Below are 18307 nucleotides of genomic sequence, written 5' to 3'. Positions count from 1 at the left end.
CCTGGTACTGGGAGGGAAGCACAGCTGGAGGCCAGCAGTTCACATCCAGGGACTATTTCCATTGTCAGGGATTCCTACATTAAAATATCAGGAGGGTCAATTCTATATCCGCCAGATTTCTAACTGGGCAGCAGTGGCACTGCCGTCAGCCAATGACCAGCACTGACCGCCCTTGTCAGCTCCTCCGCAGGTCCTGCGGGCTCACACCGGAGGAGCTAGGGTGGGCTTGGGAACTCCACTGGGAAGCAGTGCTCATGAGGGACGGCAAAGGTCTGCCCTAAAATTGTACATTACATTCCAGAAATTACGGCCGATCCCAATTATAGCCGTTAGGGAATATATCAACATGGACAAAACATACACTAGGAATTCCCTTACAGTCCAAATCTACTACCTACATAAAAGACGATAGTTTAAATGAAGGTAAAATTGTGACACTTCGGAGTTTCATCATTTGAAAATAAGTCACACTTCCATTCTTAAAAATAAATAAGAATCAACACACTGAAGTCACTGCCCTTTGAACATGGCTCAGGCTGGAGGCCAGCAGACCAGGGACTGACGCAGCTTGGAGACAGCAGATCACAGCTCTCGAGTCTGTGATAAGGAATAGCCTCCAATAAACTTCACTGTAAAGAATGAGAGAGACAGCGCTGGCATGTTTGTGACCGTCCTGGGTTGACGTGGAGTCAGTGGAAAGGGGGAGTACTTACTTCCCCAAATAGATGGGATGTACAGATGCTGACAGTCCTTGAGGAAAACTTGATCGTCTGTTTCTTAATTTTCAAAAAGCTGATAAACAGATGGCACAAAAAGAAAATCTTTATCTGACAGTGAACCTGATAACAGCAAATTAGAATCTGCTAGCAAATCAAGAGTCTTTGCCACCATTATCAACGAGAATGAATGTTCCCCATGAAATGGAAAGATTTAAATGAGGACTTGGGGCTGGCAATCAACGCAGCCATGAATATCCTTAGATTGTAATTGCTTTTTATGAAGAGAGACTAATTGGGCATTTTTGTCCAGAAAACAAAGCTCAGAATTGTTTTCATTGATATATAAATATACATTGATATAAGTAAATAAATATCTGGATCTTAACTTCTTTCCCAGTGTGAAAGAATACTTATGCTCCAATAAAAATTGAGTTTGAAATATTTGTTTTGCAGTAGCATTTGGGAAAGTTGAGGGCTTTGTATGTCAATAACACTATAATATATAAAAGTATTCTATAGTTGCTCCATTTGTTACAGATAAAAGAATAATCAATACACTGGTCAACTTTGTTAGTAAAAAAATGCAAACTAAAGATGTTGCATATCTAATGTTAGAAAAAAATGCTTAATGCTGGAAAGCTCAGTGAAATAGCTACATTTTAATTATGAAGACAGTATAAATTGATAACTCTTAGACAAAGAAAAACAACTAGAATTATGTCAGGCCATGAAAATGTATATAACCTTTGACTCACTGCTGGGAATTGATAAAAACAAAACAAAATAAAAGAAAAAATAAATAAAAACCAAAAAGAATGGAAAAGCTCCATGCAATAATGGCAACCAACTGGAAACAAGTGTCTAGTAAGGGGACTGAGTAAGTCAGGTTTTTAAGCTGACAACTGAAGTGGACTTTATAGCAGCATTTAATTATTTTTAAAAGCAAGTTACAACATTGTATTTACATAGTAATTAACATTTAGAGAAATGATGCATGTGGAAAAGATGAAGTGAATATATAATTGTTCACAGTGGTAAAATCAGATGTGAATTTTCTCATTTGCCATATTTTCATGTATATCAAGAAATATATTCCTATTTTGAGATGTGTAAATCTTTAAGTTCAAAGTAATTTGACATGCATGTCTAAAAAAACTACTGAATGAGAGAATGTAGGGAAAGGTTCTTACTGTGTGATTCCTTTTATCCCTGCAATCACACTGCTTGGCTAACACTAAATGTGCGTGTGCTGCTGATAAAGCTTTCTAGTCAACCAAATGCCCCACATGCCCGTGTGTCTCCACACCAGACAAAGCCACGGCAAGAACAGTGATTCTTTTACCCTTAGCTGGCCACGTACTGCCCCCACATACGAAGCATTCATCCACAGAACAGTAAAAAATACATATATATATATTGGGTGCTAGTTCCTAGAAGACAATTCAATCTAAAAACTTACAGGAAGATAATTAAAATATTTCTACTTTTAATTGTTATTCATAAAACTGATGACACTGGAATATTTTCATTTTCTTTATCAAATGAGTGGTTATGCCTAACAAAAAGAACTAGTTATCAGTTAAGATAGCATGTCATCATTTTCACATCATTGCTCTCCGGTTTGGGAACTAATTAAATCTGCTGTCAGCATTCTGTTGCAGAGCTATGGAGCCCGCTCCTTTAGAATGCTCTAGCAGCTTGATGGCCTTGTCGGAGCTTTCAATATTTCTAAGCAGAGTCTCCAAGCGTCTCTTAATTTTCTTCTGATCTTCAAGTGCACAGCCAATGACTATGGATTGAAACTTCTGATCAACTGGCCCAGGCGGCACCTCAGACGAACACGCACTGTACAGCGACATCAAGTGACTCTTGGCATTTCCCAAATCATTCAGAAACTTACTGACCACCTCATCGATAATCCTGGTGGCGTGCTTCAGGGATTCCTGCTGCTGAGGGTTTCTAATGGTTTCCACGGAAACTTCAACAGTGAGGGTTCGTCCCATCAGACGGTTTGCGGTCAGATTTAATTCTTCTCTTTCTCCTAAACATAAGAAGTTTGAAATACCAATCACTGTGAGTCATAAACTCATCTATGTTGAAGAAGTTCAGAACAGGCTTCTCCACGATGTGCTACATTGGCATATGAATTATTTTGAGCTGAAGGCGATCGAGACCCTGAGGGCTCATGAGAAACTCGTACCTCTCCCTTAAAGAATTTAAATTAGGGGGTTTGCTCATAGTAAGAATTCTTGCCAGAGATAATTTTTATGACCTATCCATAGGGCAGGGCAAACTTCTCATAACCGAACATCTCTTTTTATTGCAAATCTCCCTCTCCCCTCTGCAGCCCCAGACGCCCTATCTCTTACCTTAGCTCCCATTGTCAGTATACCTCACTTTACCTTTCTATCTCTACACCTCTCATGTACGGGGGGTGTCTCTGACTCTCTCATGTATGTGGGGTTCCCATATGAACGTATGTAATTAAGTTACTTTTCCATTGTTAATCTGTCTCATGTTGATTTATTATACCAGCCAAAAGGATCTAAAAAGCTAAAGAAAATTTTCTTCCTACCCCAACAATGTCAAGAACACTAACACATTTATTTGTGGCTAAATCTATTTTCTGTGATCACCTCTGCTATGAATTTCCTAAGAGTTAATCTTAAAACTATAGCATATAAGATTAACTGATGAAGTGCATTGGTTTAGAGAGGGAGGTTGAAGAATACCTTTCCCTGGCCCAGCCAGTGTGGCTCAGTGGTGAGCATCGACCTATGAACCTGGAGGTCACGGTTTGATTCCCGGTCAGGGTATATGCCTGGGTTGCGGGCTTGATCCCCAGTGTGGGGCGTGCAGGAGGCAGCCGATCAATGATTCTCCCGCATCATTGATGTTTCTTCTCTCTCTCTCCCCCTCTCTCTTCCTCTCTGAAATCAATTTAAAAAATAAAAAATACCTTTCCCTGAAATACCTTTCCTGAATACATGGAATACCAGATGACTTCTCAAGCGGTCATGTTTGCCAAGTCTGGGCAGGTATGCGTTTTTAGCTGGGATGAAGATCAGGTCTTAACACAGCGTGAACAGTGAGCATAACCAGGTTTTGTGCTGGTTAAGGCTGCAGAGAGCAGATGTCCTGTATCTCTCCAAAGGATGTGCATGTAGGGGAGGAAAAATAATGTGTCTGAGTTCTTGTCTGAGAATAATGTGTCTGAGTTCTTGTCTGAGAATAAAAGAGAGATTAATAAGGACAAAAACACAAAAGTTTATTAACATGTATAACTCACGTATAGTACATGGAAAACTAACTCTCCGAGATGGCTCAGCCACCACCTTAAACACCACCTTCAGCTGAAGACAAAAGGTGGTGGGGAGGGAAGGAAGCCAGTTTTGGGAGGTGACCAGGAAAAGCACGGTACAGAGAATAAGATTTAATTACATGGGCACCTTCTCCATGGATAAAAGTCCTTGTGATTCACAGTCCCCTCCCTGGCACAGAGAGGGAGACACCCTTACATGTGGAAAGTTGCTTTAAAAATGTAAACTCTTACAAAAGGGTAACTTCTCTGTTTCCAGAGCTTCTCCTGTGTCTGCAGTTTCTCAAAAATAATCAGCTCAAAATATCCTTGTGCCAAAGCGGCATATTTTGGGGTGGCATATTCTGCATGTTTATCAGAATACAATGCCCCAATCTGGGCTAAGAAAAAAGCCATGAAAGTGGAGAAAAACTGGCTGAAAATTAGGCCTCAACTTCACCCCCTCAAGACAAATTTAAGATGGCCAGTGGTCTATGTCTTGGCCAGCACCCAGAGGCAATGATGGGAAAAGGGGCTCTGTCAAGTCAGCAATCCCCTGCCATCCTTCCTAATTCATTGATCTTTGGAGGGAAGTTCTGTGACTTCCTAATTCATTGATCTTTGGCCAGGATGGTGAAGAGACAGACTAGATCTGACCCCATTGTGGACTCTGGAGGTAGACTGCCCACGTACTGCACCAGCTACCTGGCCCACTAGCTTGTTCCGTGAAGGAAGCGCCAAATTAGGAAGGCCATCACCAGTGAACACAAATCACAGCTGACCTGTTCCTCCATGGGCAGTCATGCTTTTCATATGAAAGCGATGGCACGTTTTTTACATTAATAGGGTTTTAATTGGGCTTGTAGTTTATTTTCTGGCATTTTCTTCCTTTCCCCTCTCACCTTTTCCCTATGCTTTTTAAAAATATATATGTTTTTATTGATTTCAGAAATCAATAAAAGGAAGGAAGATGGAGAGAGAGAGAGAAACATCAATGATGAGAGAGAATCATTGATTAGCTGCCTCCTGCAAGCCCCACAGTGGGGATCAAGCCCGAAACTCTATGCCCTGATCAGGAATCGAACTGTGACCTCCTGGTTCATAAGTCAACACTCAAATCACTGAGCCACTCCGGCCAGGCTCCCTCTGCTTTTAAATCTACATTCCAGTGACTTCAATAGAACTGAAGTTCTATACTTGTCCTTATTGCTTGGAGCCAGCTTTTCTGCCAAAGGAGCTTGGAGGCCTTTTTCCATTACTTCCAGCCTCAGCCTGGGCTGGGGAGTACAGTGGGAGAATGATCTCTTGTAATAAACTGACAGCTGCAGCTGCTGCCTGCTGCTCACATTAAATGCTGAAATCGGGTGTGCTCAAAAACTGACCCATGCCTATCACAGACCCCGCAGAGGGTGTAAAAGACGAGCCCCGTCTATGGAGCCAGCTCTCACCATCGCTGATCTGCCTCATGTCCTGGCTGTTCTGGATACTGTGGATCATTTCCAGGAGGATTTCTCTCTCTTGCTCAATGGCAGTTGCCGCTTCTCTTAAAGCTTCCACCCTATAAATAGGGAAACAGAGCAGTTACTACATGGACGATGAGTGGTCACCCTTCTGTCATTCAATTCAAGTTTAAAGATCATTAGGAACACTTTTCAAGAAGTCTTTATTCCTTTTTATTTTTTATCCTTTCATTTTTATATTCTTTTTAAATCCACTTACCCCACTCCCATTTACCTCCCGGCTCTATTTAGTGGTTATCTGTTTGTTCTTGCAAAAATATGTATTTGTGTATTCATGTTTTCAATTTATATCTCACTCTCAGCATTATTTTATTAAGAACTATCTAATCAGTAGCTTCTAATTGTTGCCCAATTTTCCACATGTATATCCACCTGATTTTACCTCTCCCAGTGGAGACACTCTCCTTGTCCCTCAGCTATTCATCACCACAAGTAACACTTCAAGGAATACATGCCCCTTAAGGACCTGGGTGAGGGCAGAATTGCTGAGACAAAGGGTGTGTGTACCTTCATTTGACTCAGTATGAGGACTGCTCTCTAGAATGGCTATACCAGGTCATACTCCTGGCAGCAAAGCACAGGAGTCCCTATATCCCCACAACCCTACCAAAACTCAGCATTTTCCAATTTTCTAACTATTTATTGACAGTAAGTATAGTGATATCTCAATACTTAATATGCATTTGTTTCATTAATAATTTTAGACATCTCTTTGTATCCTTGTTAGCTTACTCATAGCCTTTGCCTGTTTTCTTTTTTAAACAGGGGTTGCTGGCCTCTTGTTGGTTTGCATACTCAGGATATGAATCCCTTGTTGGTTACAGACAATGCAACCATCTTCTCCCATCCTATCATATATGAACGCTGGGATACCCTTCACTGAACAGAGATCCTTATTTTGAAATGATCAAGTTCATCTCTTCCTGGTTTTGTTTTGCCTTATGATTTATGCTTTTGAAATTTTATTTCAGCGTCTTCCCCATCCCTAGGTCATATGATGTTGGCCTACATTTCCTTCTATTAACTGTATCATTTTACCTTTTTCCTATTTATGTCTTTTCTTTTTTCTTTTTTTTAAATATATTTTATTGATTTTTTACAGAGAGGAAGAGAGAGGGACAGAGAGTTAGAAACATCGGTGAGAGAGAAACATCGATCAGCTGCCTCCTGCACACCTCCTACTGGGGATGTGCCCGCAACCAAGGTACATGCCCTTGACCGGAATCGAACCCGGGACCCTTGAGTCCGCAGGCTGACGCTCCATCCACCGAGCCAAACCGGCCTCGGCTATGTCTTTTCTTTTTTAAAAAAAATCCTCACCTGAGGACATGTTTATTGATTTTTAGAGATGGAAGAAAAGAGGAGAGAGGGAGGGAAGGAAGGAGGGGGGACAGTGAGAGAGAGAGAGAGAGAGAGAGAGAGAGAGAGAGAGAGAGAGAGGAGAGAGGGAGTGAAGGAGCGAAGGAGGGAGAGGGAAAAGACGAGGGAGAGGGAGACACTGAGCAGCTGCCTCCCATATGCGCCCTGACTGGGAATGGAACCCACATCTTCTTTTGTTGTATCAGATGATGCTCCAACTGAGCCACTGGCCGGGGTTCCTATTTACATCTTAACCCATGTAGAACCCATCTTTGTATGTAGTTAGGTAAGGACATTGTTTTATTTTTCTCCCAATAGTGGAACCTTTTCTCCAACATGATCCACCAAAAATCTATCTTTCCCCCAGTGACTTGTAGATGGTCTACATTGAAATCTCTATCCCATTTGACTGTTCTTACACAAATACCCACTTTAAAAAAATAGCACCTGCCCTGGCCAGTGGGGCTCAATTGGTTCTTGGTCAGGGAACATGCCTGTGTTGCAGCTCAATCCCCGGTAGGGGGCGTGCAGGAGGAGACAGCCAATGGATGTTTTGCTCTCATCTCGATCTTTCTCTTCCCTCCCTTCCTCTCTGTTTAAAAATCAATAAAAAAAATTTTAAAAATAGCACCAGTCTTATAATATGCCTTAATATTTGGTAGGAACAGCCCCCTAATCAAAGAAAACTTATCTATTTAGACTTTTATTCCTCCATGTAAACTCTAGAGTAAGTGGATTGGGTTTTTCAAAAAAACTGGGGTAAATTTGACATCTTTATAATACTGTGTTGTCATTCCATGCTAAAACATGATACATCTCTATTTATTCAGATCCTCTTCTATATGCTTTATTAGAGTTTTGAAGTATTCTTTATTATTCTTTTCTTCTTTTTTATGTCGGGAACCACTACCCGGAACTGCACATTGTAGGTGGTGATTTCGTCTCGTAATGAAGTATTCTTAATGGTAGTCTTGTGGACTCTTCAGTGTTCTAGATAGTTTGTGGATATTGTTGCTACTGTGAATAACATATTTTTTTGATGATATCTTCTAGCTGGCTATTTCTGGTTAGAGAAATGCTGTTTTTCTAGTTTCATCTTTTAACTGGCAACCATGACTTATACTTAATTTTAATGGTTTGTTCTTTTGATTTTGTTGGTTCTTCTAGATCAAGCATGTCAAACTTGTGGCTGGCGGGCCGCAAGTTTGACATGCTTGTTCTAGATTGATGATCATAAAATGATAGTTTTTATCTCTTCCTTATCAATGCTATTAGCTATTTTTCTTTTTCTTTTTTTATTTTATTTTAGAGAGAGGGAGAGGGAAACATTGATTTGATGTTCCACCTATCCATGCACTCACTGGTTGATTTTGTAGGTGCCCTGACCGAGGATGGAACCCACAACCTCGGCATATCAGGATGGCGCTCTAACCAACTGAGCTACTCCGCCAGAGCTATTAGCTCCTATTTTTCTTTATATAATACTAACTACAGTCCTCTGGTACTGTAAGCAGTTGTAAGAGAAGGCATCTTTGCCTTTTCCCAAATTTAAAGGGAATGCCTCTGCAGGTTTTTGGTACAGAGCCATGACCAGACTATAGAAGTACCACTTTCCCCAAGTATACACACCCACATACTTATTACTACACATACGCATGAACACACTCAGTCACGTGGAATCATGAGAGCGAGAAAAAGAAATCCTGTATATTTAAAGTGCAGTTTCCAGGGCACTTTCTTGCTATATATTACCCTGCAATTACATAAGTTGCCAACTTTTCCAAAATAAACAGTGACGGATCTATCCCCAGTATCCAGATGGTCTTGGAAACCCAAGATCACTGAAGATCTAATCCTGACTGCTGCCTTAAGTGGGTCCAGAAGGAACAACCTCACCAATGTTTTAGCACGTGTCCATTCCATACAAGGATTCTCCCCTCCTCACCCCAACCACACATATGCCTTTTCCCCACAGTCACCCACCTGTTACACCCCAAAATAGCACTCATAAGCAGAAAAGTGTCACAGGGTCCCTTTACTCATCAAGATACTAAATATATGTTGGACTTTGCATTTATAAAAGCCAGTAAAAGCAAAGGGCTGGTAAGAATCTTACTACATGATATGGCTAGGAAACAATGAAAATCAATAATCTAAGAAATAGGAATAATGCAGTATCAGGCCTTCTTCTAGCACCATTCATGATGTACTTACACATTTTACATTTGCAAACTCTCAGATAACCTAGGGCCCAGTACATCTGAAAGAGACTGAGTTGGCACTGATATGAAATATTTATGCTAAAAACACAAACCATGACTCCAGTATTTAAATGAGCCATGTGACTGGTAAATGTGAAGATGCTAAAGAAGAAATTAATTTTTTAACACTCGAGTTTGCATTCAAATGGGAGATGATAAAGAATTGAAAGTTTTCCTAAAAAAGGACACTTCATTTACAACAGCAAGTTACAACAGTAAGTTCACGGTGTTGTTAACAAAAAATAGTTTAAAAGGAGACACTCTAGAAAAAATATAACCTGTCATATGAAGAAGTATTTTGTCATTAAACGAGACCAAATATAAAGGAAATTAGATGCAACTTTTATGGTTTTTTTCCCCTCACACAAGACTAGAAATGAACAGGGCATTTTTCCTGTGAAAAACAGATTTCATCTTTTACAGAACTTCTTACATATATTCTCACATATGCCTTTTTCATATCATAGCAAAGGTAAAATGTCACTCTTCAGAACCAAAGTTTTTTTTGTTTTTGGCATCCTTGACCTTGCATTTGCTATTCCCTCTTCTGCAACATTCTTTATCCTTGACCCTTGTCCACTGGTGAAACTTTTTCAAAACCCAATCCTTTGCACAGGAACTGTTTCCGTAACAACTTCCCCCCGTCCCGCCCCCCCTTGAGCGCTTGAGAAGGCGTTGGTTAATGCCTCCCTTGGCACTACTGTACATCTTTCTAGTGTATGGACTACGTTGTATTTTTAATTTTTTCTTTTAAAAAGCTGTACCCAGGAAACCAAGATGGCGGCATAGGTTAAACACCTAACCTACAGCCTGGCACAACAATTTCAAAAATACAACTAAGTCAAAACGGACATCATCTAGAACCACAGGAAAGCTGGCTGACTGAAATGCCCACAACTAGAAGGAAAGAGAAAACCACAAGGAAAATCAGAGGAGCCATAGGAGCCTGAGGTATGGAGACATGGGTGGAGACACGAGCACGCGCGTGTGCGGGGAGGACGGAGCCGCAGAGGATGGGGCGGCTGACGGCCTGGCCGGCATTCTCTAGCAGGAAGGAGATAAAAGCTCCAGATTGCGCTGAACCCCAGCTCCGACTGCACTGAACCCCAGTTCCAGGCGAAACCCTGGGAAGCCAGGCTCATGCTGGGGGAATCTGGGCTGTGGGGCGGAGGCACAGAGGAGCGGCGAAAGGCAGAGCTCCAGAGGCGCGCACGTGAATGCGCACAGAGGACGGACTGTTGCCTGTGCCGCTGAATTGCCCTGGCGGGGAGGAGACAAGGGCTCCGGACCGTGCTGAACCCCAGTTCCGACTGCACTGAACCCCAGTACCAGGAAAGACCCTGGGAAGCCAGGCTCATACTGGGGGAATCTGGGCTGTAAGGCGGAAATGCAGAGAAGCGGCGAAAGGCAGAGCACCGGAGGCGCGCACGGGAATGCGCGCAGAGGATGGTCTGTTGACTGTGCCGCTGGATTGCCCTGGTGGGAAGGAGACAAAAGCGCCAGACTGCGCTGAGCCCCAGTTCCGACTACACTGAAACCCAGTTCCGGGCGAGAATCTGGGAATCCAGATTCATTGGGGGAGAGACTAGATTGTTTGGCAGCGGGCGAAACTCCAGGGCGCTTTTCTCTCAGAGGTGTTTGCAGGGAGTACAGAGGGACACTGAGACCCAGGAACCTCATAGAGTGGGGCTGACAGGAAGCCAAGGCTGTAGGCTCCACCCTGAAACTCCGCCCCATCCAAGCTGAGCACAGAGGCTTTTACAATTTTGCAAGTCCAGTTGAATAAGGCTGTCTCCCGGCATAGACACAGCTGATCCTCACAGCCAATTGGACTGGAGGTCAAATCCTCCCAGTGTACCAAAAGCAATCAAGGCTTAACAACACCAAGACTTTGCACTCAGCCCACAAAGGGGGGTATCAAGAGCGACCACCTAGGGAGATTGGGGAAGCTGAGCTATAAGGAGGCAGCCAAAAGGTGAAGACACCGAGGCAGGTCACGAATAGAAGGGATGAAGGAAAGTAAACTAATGGATGACACAGTGTTCAGAACCACATTTATAAGGTTACTTGGGGGTCTTCTGGAGGACCAAGATGGCGGCATGGGGCAGATGCCTGATTGTTGCCTACCACAACAATTTTGAAACTGCAACTGGAGAACAGAGCGGACACCGTCCAGAACAATGGCCGGAGGAATTGCTGAGAAGGAATTGACCGATGGGAGTTGGGATCGGGAAGACAGGGCCCCGCTGGGTCCTGGATCCAGGTGCGCTTGCCTGGCGACTGGTCGCCGCTGCAGACCCAAGTGCTGCCGCAGCGACCTCAGACCAGCCCGCCGCCGCGTACCAGAGCTTTGAGAAAATGGCCGAGGGAATTGACCGACAGGAATTGGGATCGAGAAGACGAGGCCCCGCTGGTTCCCGGGTCCGGGTGAGGCCACGCGCCCCTGGGTCCAGGTGAGGCCGTGCGCCCCTGGATCCAGGTGAGGCTGGGTCCTGGGTCCGGGTGAGGCCACGCACCCCTGGGTCCGGGTGAAGCCGGATCCCGGGTCCGGGTGAGTCTGTGCGCCCCTGGATCCGGGTGAGGCTGGGTCCCGGGTCCGGGTGAGGCCGTGTGCCCCTGGATCTGGGTGAGGCTGGGTTCCGGGTCCGGGTGAGGCCGCACACCCCTGGGTCCGGGTGAAGCTGGATCCTGGGTCCGGGTGAGGCCACGCGCCCCTGGGTCCGGGTGAGGCCACGCGCCCCGGGGCCTGGGTGATGCTGGGTCCCAGGTCCAGGTGAGGCCGCGCGCCCCTGAGTCCGGATGAAGCTGCGCCTCTGCGTCCGGGCGAGACCAAACCAGAAGGAGTCGGACCTGCATTACCACCATTTGTCCACCATCCAGAGCTGAAAAGTCAGGGCCGACATGTACACATAAGGAACTGGTGGACATTGAAATTGGTCTCAAGCCGAAACCGGTTTGGCTCAGTGGATAGAGCGTCGGCCTGCGGACTGAAAGGTCCCAGGTTCGATTCCGGTCAAGGGCATGTACCTTGGTTGCGGGCACATCCCCAGTAGGGGGTGTGCAGGAGGCAGCTGGTCGATGTTTCTCTCTCATCGATGTTTCTAACTCTCTATCCCTCTCCCTTCCTCTCTGTAAAAAAATCAATAAAATATATATATAAAAAAAAAAAAAAAAAAAAAAAAGAAATTGGTCTCAAAAGAACTGTTGGTCCAGAAAGAAACTCACTACAGACTGATTCATTTGCCTGTCAGCATAACTATTATTGTTCGTCTCACATTCGGTTCTTATAAGTATATTTCTAGTAACACATGATCTCTCTCATCTAGGGGAAATGATGAACAACATAGACTGATGAACAAGAACAGACCCAGAAACAAGGAGGCATCGATCGGACTGTCGGGCCTCAGAGGGAGGGTAGGGGAGGGTGGGGGTAGGGGGGAGAGATCAACCAAGGGACTTGTGTGCTTGCATACAAGCCTAACCAATGGTTAAGGACAACAGGGGGGTGGGGGCATCCGTGGGGAGAGGTGGGGGATGGGAATGGGGTGATGAGGACAAATATGTGACACCTTAATCAATAAAGCAATTTTAAAAAATAAAAAATAAATAAATAAAATAAAAATAAAAAGCTGTACCCAGATCTCCACTTAGCTTAAGTAATATTTGTACTGTTTGTCAGCTACTGGTATCTTAAATACAACTCATATAATCTACCTTTCCATTAGTTCTAGAAAATTGTAAGCCATTGTATCTTTGAATATTCCCTGTCCTCCATGCCATTATTTTCTTCTGGAACTCTGGGTAGACAACTGTTGGGCTATCTCACGTTATCCTTCATGGCTGTTTTTTTTAACACATCATTTGACAGCACTCTTCTTGGCAGAGAGGGCAGATCTGTTTTTATTAACAGATCGTGGAAGCAGCTACACGTCCAAATTGGGAAAGAACCTATCCTCACACCAAGGCGGCCTGGGCTGTGCTTCTGGAAAACTCTCTGCGTGAGATCACAACTAAGCAGGCTTTTACCAAAATAAACTGCAGTCAGAATATTCACACAAGGACAGAACTGAAGCTCCTCCTCGGCTAGTCCTCACGTCTCTGACACCCTACAGGTCTCTGCAGCCTGGGTATCAAAACACCAAGCGGGGAGACTTAGAAGAGACCCAACAGCAATTTCACGTGACCGTGGCTGCTCCCCGTCAGCTAATACAGGACACAGTGGGCAGTGCAAGGGCGTTCCAGTCCAGCTGTTCGAACCGTGAGTAGTTACTGAAACTCATCAATGAAACAGGGATGATGAGACGGTGGTTGTGACTGAATGAAGTAAAGCAGGTAAACAAGTTTCCACAGTGACCGACAACACCAACTACAACAATACAGACCTGAGTGGACATGTGCCCTGGGCCCAGGATGGGCGCTGGCGAACGTTAGGAACTCGGGCTTACGAGTAACAAGAATTTGTGTTTTCATAAAGAGGAGTGAAAATGGCAAGCGCTCCTATCATGGATTTATTTGAAAGAATTTCTAAAACAGGTTCTTAAAATCATGTGTCTCTTCGGAGAGGTCAATGGGGGGAAAGGAGACATATGTAATACTTCAAACAATAAAAATTTTTTAAAAAAATCATGTGTCTCTTATTCCATACTCTTGTATCAAAAGAATACTACGATGATCACTCATATGTTAGGCAATATAAAATTTTGAAGGGTTTTCCTGATCATAACCAAATTATTAAATTACTTTCACTACTGAGACACTGGTGTTAAGAAAGGGACTGGTGCTCAGTGTGAGAAGCTACTGTCAGTCCCTCGGGATTCAGTTCCCTCATTTCCAAGAGAGATAATATCTGCCCTCCTAGCCTAAGGGTTTTTAAGCGTCAAATCACAATGTTTATGAAAAGTGCTCTTGTAAATTATAGGCTGTTATACACTAACTATGGTGCCGTCTTGTTGGATGACTCCTTGGACACTGCCACACCCTAAGAAACTTTTAAGCAACCAGAAACTTTCCGGCAAACAAATGATCCCTATCACCCCCGTCATTCACCCAACCCTCCTTGTAAGCCACTGCAAATGGCTGATAAGAGGGAGAAGGAGCCACCATGTGATCAGTTTGGGGAAATGTGTGAACAGCCAATCTCCCATCCTGGCCTCAGGCCCTGTGCCATTCTCCACAACCCACGTGCCATCTTCATTACCGTCCAGAGCCGACGAGGAGCCACACAACACCTGGCACAGAGTGGGTGTTCAATATTTACTGAATTAAACACTATAAATGGAATTTTCACTTCTTTCAGTAAAATCATATATTCATCCTTCCACTATCCCCACATTTTAAAATACGACATATTTAAGAAAACTAGTAATGAAGTAGAAAGCTCTATAGCTAGTCTGCTTGGGTTCTAGCTATGTGACCTTGGACAAGACTGAACTTCTTAAGTTTCAATTTCCCAACTGGAGAATGGAGGTAATAACTTCCACAGAGGCATGGGGTCTGGTACATAGTCAGTGCTCATTAAATGAATAAATGTTAGCATGTATTATTTATAATTACGATAACTTAAGGTGTTCTGAGCCACTGATGAATGCAAAAACCAGACACCATTTAAAATAGGTAATGAAACCAGGAGATAAAGGAATCACCTTCTTAGAAGAAGTTGAAAAGGACAAGCTAGTGTCCCGGTAAAATGTTAGAAACAAATTACATATGAATATCATGTTTTCTTTTAAAAATTCACCTTCTAGACATAATTCTTCTAGTTTTTAATAGTGTAGTGCTATGACTTTGCCCATGCATTTGCATTTTTCTCTATTTTTACTTATTTTCTAAAATACTTCCTTAGTTACCATTAACGTTAATATTACTTATTTTTTAAAGAAAGAAACAAAGCTTACAAAAGTCTAAAATGATGAGCAAAGTCCTTACAATGAACAATTCAACACATATTAATTAATCTTTTCTCCTCAGCTCAAGGATTAGTTTAAAAAGTTATAGTTTAGCCCTGACTGGTTTGGCTCAGTGGATAGAGCGTCGGCCTGCGGACTGAGGGGTCCCAGGTTCGATTCCAGTCAAGGGCATGTACCTTGGTTGCGGGTACATCCCCAGTGGGGGGTGTGCAGGAGGCAGCTGATCAATGTTTCTCTTTCATCGATGTTTCTAACTCTCCCTCTCCCTTCCTCTCTGTAAAAAAAAAAAAAAAATCAATAAAATATATATTTTTAAAAAAAGTTATAGTTTAGCCCATACATCAAAAGGTTTTGGGTTCGATTCCCAGTCAGGGCAATGCTGAAGTTTCAGGTTTAATCCCTGGTCTGGGCGAACATACTAAAGGCAACTGATCAATGTTCCTCTCTTTCTCTCTCTCTCTCTCTCTCTCTCTCTTAAAATCAATTTAAAAAAACAAAACATATCCTTGGGAAGATTTTTTTTAAAAGTTATAGTTTAATCACTTGTATACAGTAATCAGAATTCATGTTATACTAATCAATATTAGAATATAATAAACTCAAATCCAGAGGCTTTCTTTTAGAGCTGAGTACTTGACTTAAAAAAAAAAAAGTATTATTACTTTATTTTAGAGAGAGGAAGGGAGAGAGAGAGAAACATCAACGTAAATGAGAAATATCAGATCAGTTAGCTGTCTCCTGAACACGCCCGGACCGGGGATCGAACCTGCAACCTGAGCATGTGCCCTGACTGGGAATCAAACCCACCACCTATTAGTGTACACACAGGTCAACGCTGCAACCAAGTACCCGACTTTTTTGTACCTACCACACATGAGGCATTAATTCAAGTTTGAGGACAATGATTCAGCTTGAAGAAGGAGGGGCAATGACCTCACTACTTTAAGGAAAAATCCTTTCTTTCTGATTAGGAAAGAGAAACCCCTAAAATGGTTGAGAACACACCCTCAGAGTTCTAAAGACCTGGGGAGCCCGGCTGGTGTGGCTCAGTGGTTGAGCGTCGACCTATGAACCAGGAGGTCGAGGTTCGATTCCCGGCATGAAGGAGGCAGCCGATCAATGATTCTCTCTCACCATTGATGTTTCTCTCTCTCCCTCTCCCTTTCCTCTCTGAAATCAATAAAAAAAATTAAAAAAGACCTGGGGAGATGTGTGAGTTTCTTGTTAGGCTGCTACATAAAAAGAAATATTTTCCAGAGGAACATTAAGTGGCTGAGGCCACTGATCTCTAGTTTTGCTCCACTTTGGGGGTTGATGTAAAAATGTCAGCGTTGAAAGTAACGCAGAAGCATTCCTCTTCTCCTGTCCTCTTTTTCTCATTCGCAGCAGAACCCCAGACAGTGGTTTTGGCTCTGGTTTCTCTTAACTGTTGCCATCCATGCAATCACTGTGGGTGGAGAATTCCTCATCTTCTGACTCCTTTCTTGGGGTAGTAAGTAATACTACGTGCCTCATTCGCTAAGATACACTGTGGCTATTAATGCACGGACTTGGGACATAGGTACCTCTTCTTGTTTTGGTGTATTAACTCGGGGAGATAAAGACACCATGACGTGCTTCTTAACATGTTTGGCTCACATGCTCCTTCATCCACCCAGAACCTGGGGAAAACTCTGTGTAGTTCCAGGAGGTTGTGGGTGCCTCCATGAGATTTCCATCTAACTCCACTCGCACACGATGTACACGGCTGCCAGGAACCCCAGGGGAGGTTTCATACAGTGTTAAAGGAAATACACATTCCCAAAACGTACTATGACTTACTTAGAAACTGTACGCAAGCCCACCACTACATTCATTCGTTAATGACATCGTCATCAGTTAAGAGGCAAAAACTCATCTCATCCTTTCAGGCCGGTGGCTGGCGCTTCGGAGAAGGGGTCAGCACAGCGTCCTCTAGGGAAGGAGATGCACAGTAAATGCTGAGGGACCGGAGGCAGGACTCCGGGGAAACGGGGCGCTGCAGCCTCAAGTCCACAAAGCCCCGGGCTGCCGGCCACCCGGCGGCCCCTCGTCCGCCTCCCGGCCCATCCTCGCTACCGGGTGAGCTCCTGGCTTTTGTCATTGTTTTGCTCTCAAGTGTTTGGGAGCAAAGAAACTGACCATCCCCGTCCAGGACCGCTCAACTGCTGCCTCTTAAAAATGCGTCACTGGTCCCGACCAAGTTGGAAACACTTGGAAGACCGCATCCCGGCACCCAGAAGGTTCCAGAAGTTCTCGGGACCGGCGTGTGCCACCGTCCCGAATCGCCAATGACGTCACGGTCACCGTCCCCGGTTTTCCTCCGCTCGGAACGCTCAGCTCCGTTGGGGAGCACGTGGCCGCCGATGGGGCGGGCGGGCGCTCGCGGGGCTCTCCTTAGACCGAACGCGCTTTCTCTCTCGGACGAGGAGTGGGGACCCCTCGCCCCCAAACACAGCTGCACCGCGTCCCGGCCCCCAGACTGCGGCCGGCGCGCCGCGCACCCCGCCGCCCGGCCCCGGCCCCGGCCCCGCGCGCACCTGAGCTCCAGCTGGTCCAGGCTCTCCAGCAGGCGGCTGGAGCGGTCGGCCATGGAGGAGGAGCGGCAGAAGCGGCCCTCGTTCGCTTTCGCGTTGATCTTCGCCTGAGCCATCTGAGCCTCTGAGGCGGGGCGGCCAAGAGGTCACCGGCCTCTCCGGCGGCGGCGAGTGGAGAGCGCGGCGGCCGCAGCGTCGCAGTCCCCGCGGGCGCCCGCCTCCCTCTGACGCCGCGGGGGGCGGCCGGGAGGAGCCGCCGCCGCCGCCGCCGCCGCCGCGAGGCCAAACAAGGGCAGGCGCGCCGCCCGGCCCGGGGGCTCGGCGCCGGCTGGGGCTCTCGCCGGGCACGGGCTGGGGTGGGCCTCTCGGGGGCTGAGGAACGAAGCCGGGCGGCGGCCGAGCCACCCCCTGGAGGGGCCGACGCGGAGGGGAGGCCCTGCCGCGACCCGCGGGCCCTCCTGCTCTGCGGACCCTGCAACCACCGGCCGCTGCGGAGACGCACACAGCACCCCTCCCCCGGCCCGACCCTCCGTGCAGCCCCGAGGTTCCCGGTGGCCCACACGCGGAAGGACCTAACGGCGGACTGTGGGTGTATCGCTCAGAGATGGCTTCGCTGTTTCTCCCAGCCCCCATAAGTCACAGCAAAAACAAAAACGCTGAAGTCCATGGATGCATGGAGAAAAGGTCCC

The 18307-nt window shown here is 45.2% G+C and overlaps 1 protein-coding gene and 1 non-coding gene across 3 annotated transcripts; one reads left to right on the top strand and one right to left on the bottom strand.

Annotated features, from left to right (window-relative positions):
• Window positions 1-1307: 1307 nt before the first annotated feature.
• On the bottom strand, window positions 1308-17849 carry BAG2 (BAG cochaperone 2). 2 transcript variants are annotated; one of them, XM_054721768.1, is made up of 4 exons: window positions 17622-17679; window positions 16885-17016; window positions 5466-5575; window positions 1308-2760 (listed from the first exon to the last, which is right to left on the bottom strand). In XM_054721768.1, exons 2-4 carry the CDS (start codon window positions 16917-16919, stop codon window positions 2348-2350), a joined length of 558 nt encoding a protein of 185 aa, XP_054577743.1. In that variant the 5' UTR covers window positions 16920-17016; window positions 17622-17679; the 3' UTR covers window positions 1308-2347. The 2 variants fall into 2 exon arrangements, with proteins under 2 accessions (XP_054577743.1, XP_008160653.2); XM_008162431.3 differs by lacking the exon at window positions 16885-17016 and having other exon boundaries at window positions 17622-17849.
• On the top strand, window positions 8049-8132 carry MIR9358 (microRNA mir-9358). The gene is given in 1 exon segment (NR_129251.2): window positions 8049-8132. It is a non-coding gene; the product is annotated as a microRNA mir-9358 (primary transcript).
• Window positions 17850-18307: the final 458 nt, after the last annotated feature.

Source organism: Eptesicus fuscus, chromosome 10 (genome assembly GCF_027574615.1).
Source record: "Eptesicus fuscus isolate TK198812 chromosome 10, DD_ASM_mEF_20220401, whole genome shotgun sequence".
Lineage (NCBI taxonomy): Eukaryota > Metazoa > Chordata > Mammalia > Chiroptera > Vespertilionidae > Eptesicus > Eptesicus fuscus.
The sequence above is the reverse complement of the archived record's forward strand: the minus strand, read 5'-3'. Positions and strand labels throughout refer to the sequence as shown.

Coding starts and splice junctions, on each gene's coding strand:
- BAG2 (XM_008162431.3), bottom strand. CDS start 17,734: ATGGCTCAGGCGAAGATCAACGCGAAAGCGAACGAGGGCCGCTTCTGC. Junction 5,576..17,621: donor CTGGACCAGCTGGAGCTCAG/GTGCGCGCGGGG, acceptor CCCTATTTATAG/GGTGGAAGCTTTAAGAGAAG. Junction 2,761..5,465: donor CATGAGGCAGATCAGCGATG/GTGAGAGCTGGC, acceptor TCTTATGTTTAG/GAGAAAGAGAAGAATTAAAT.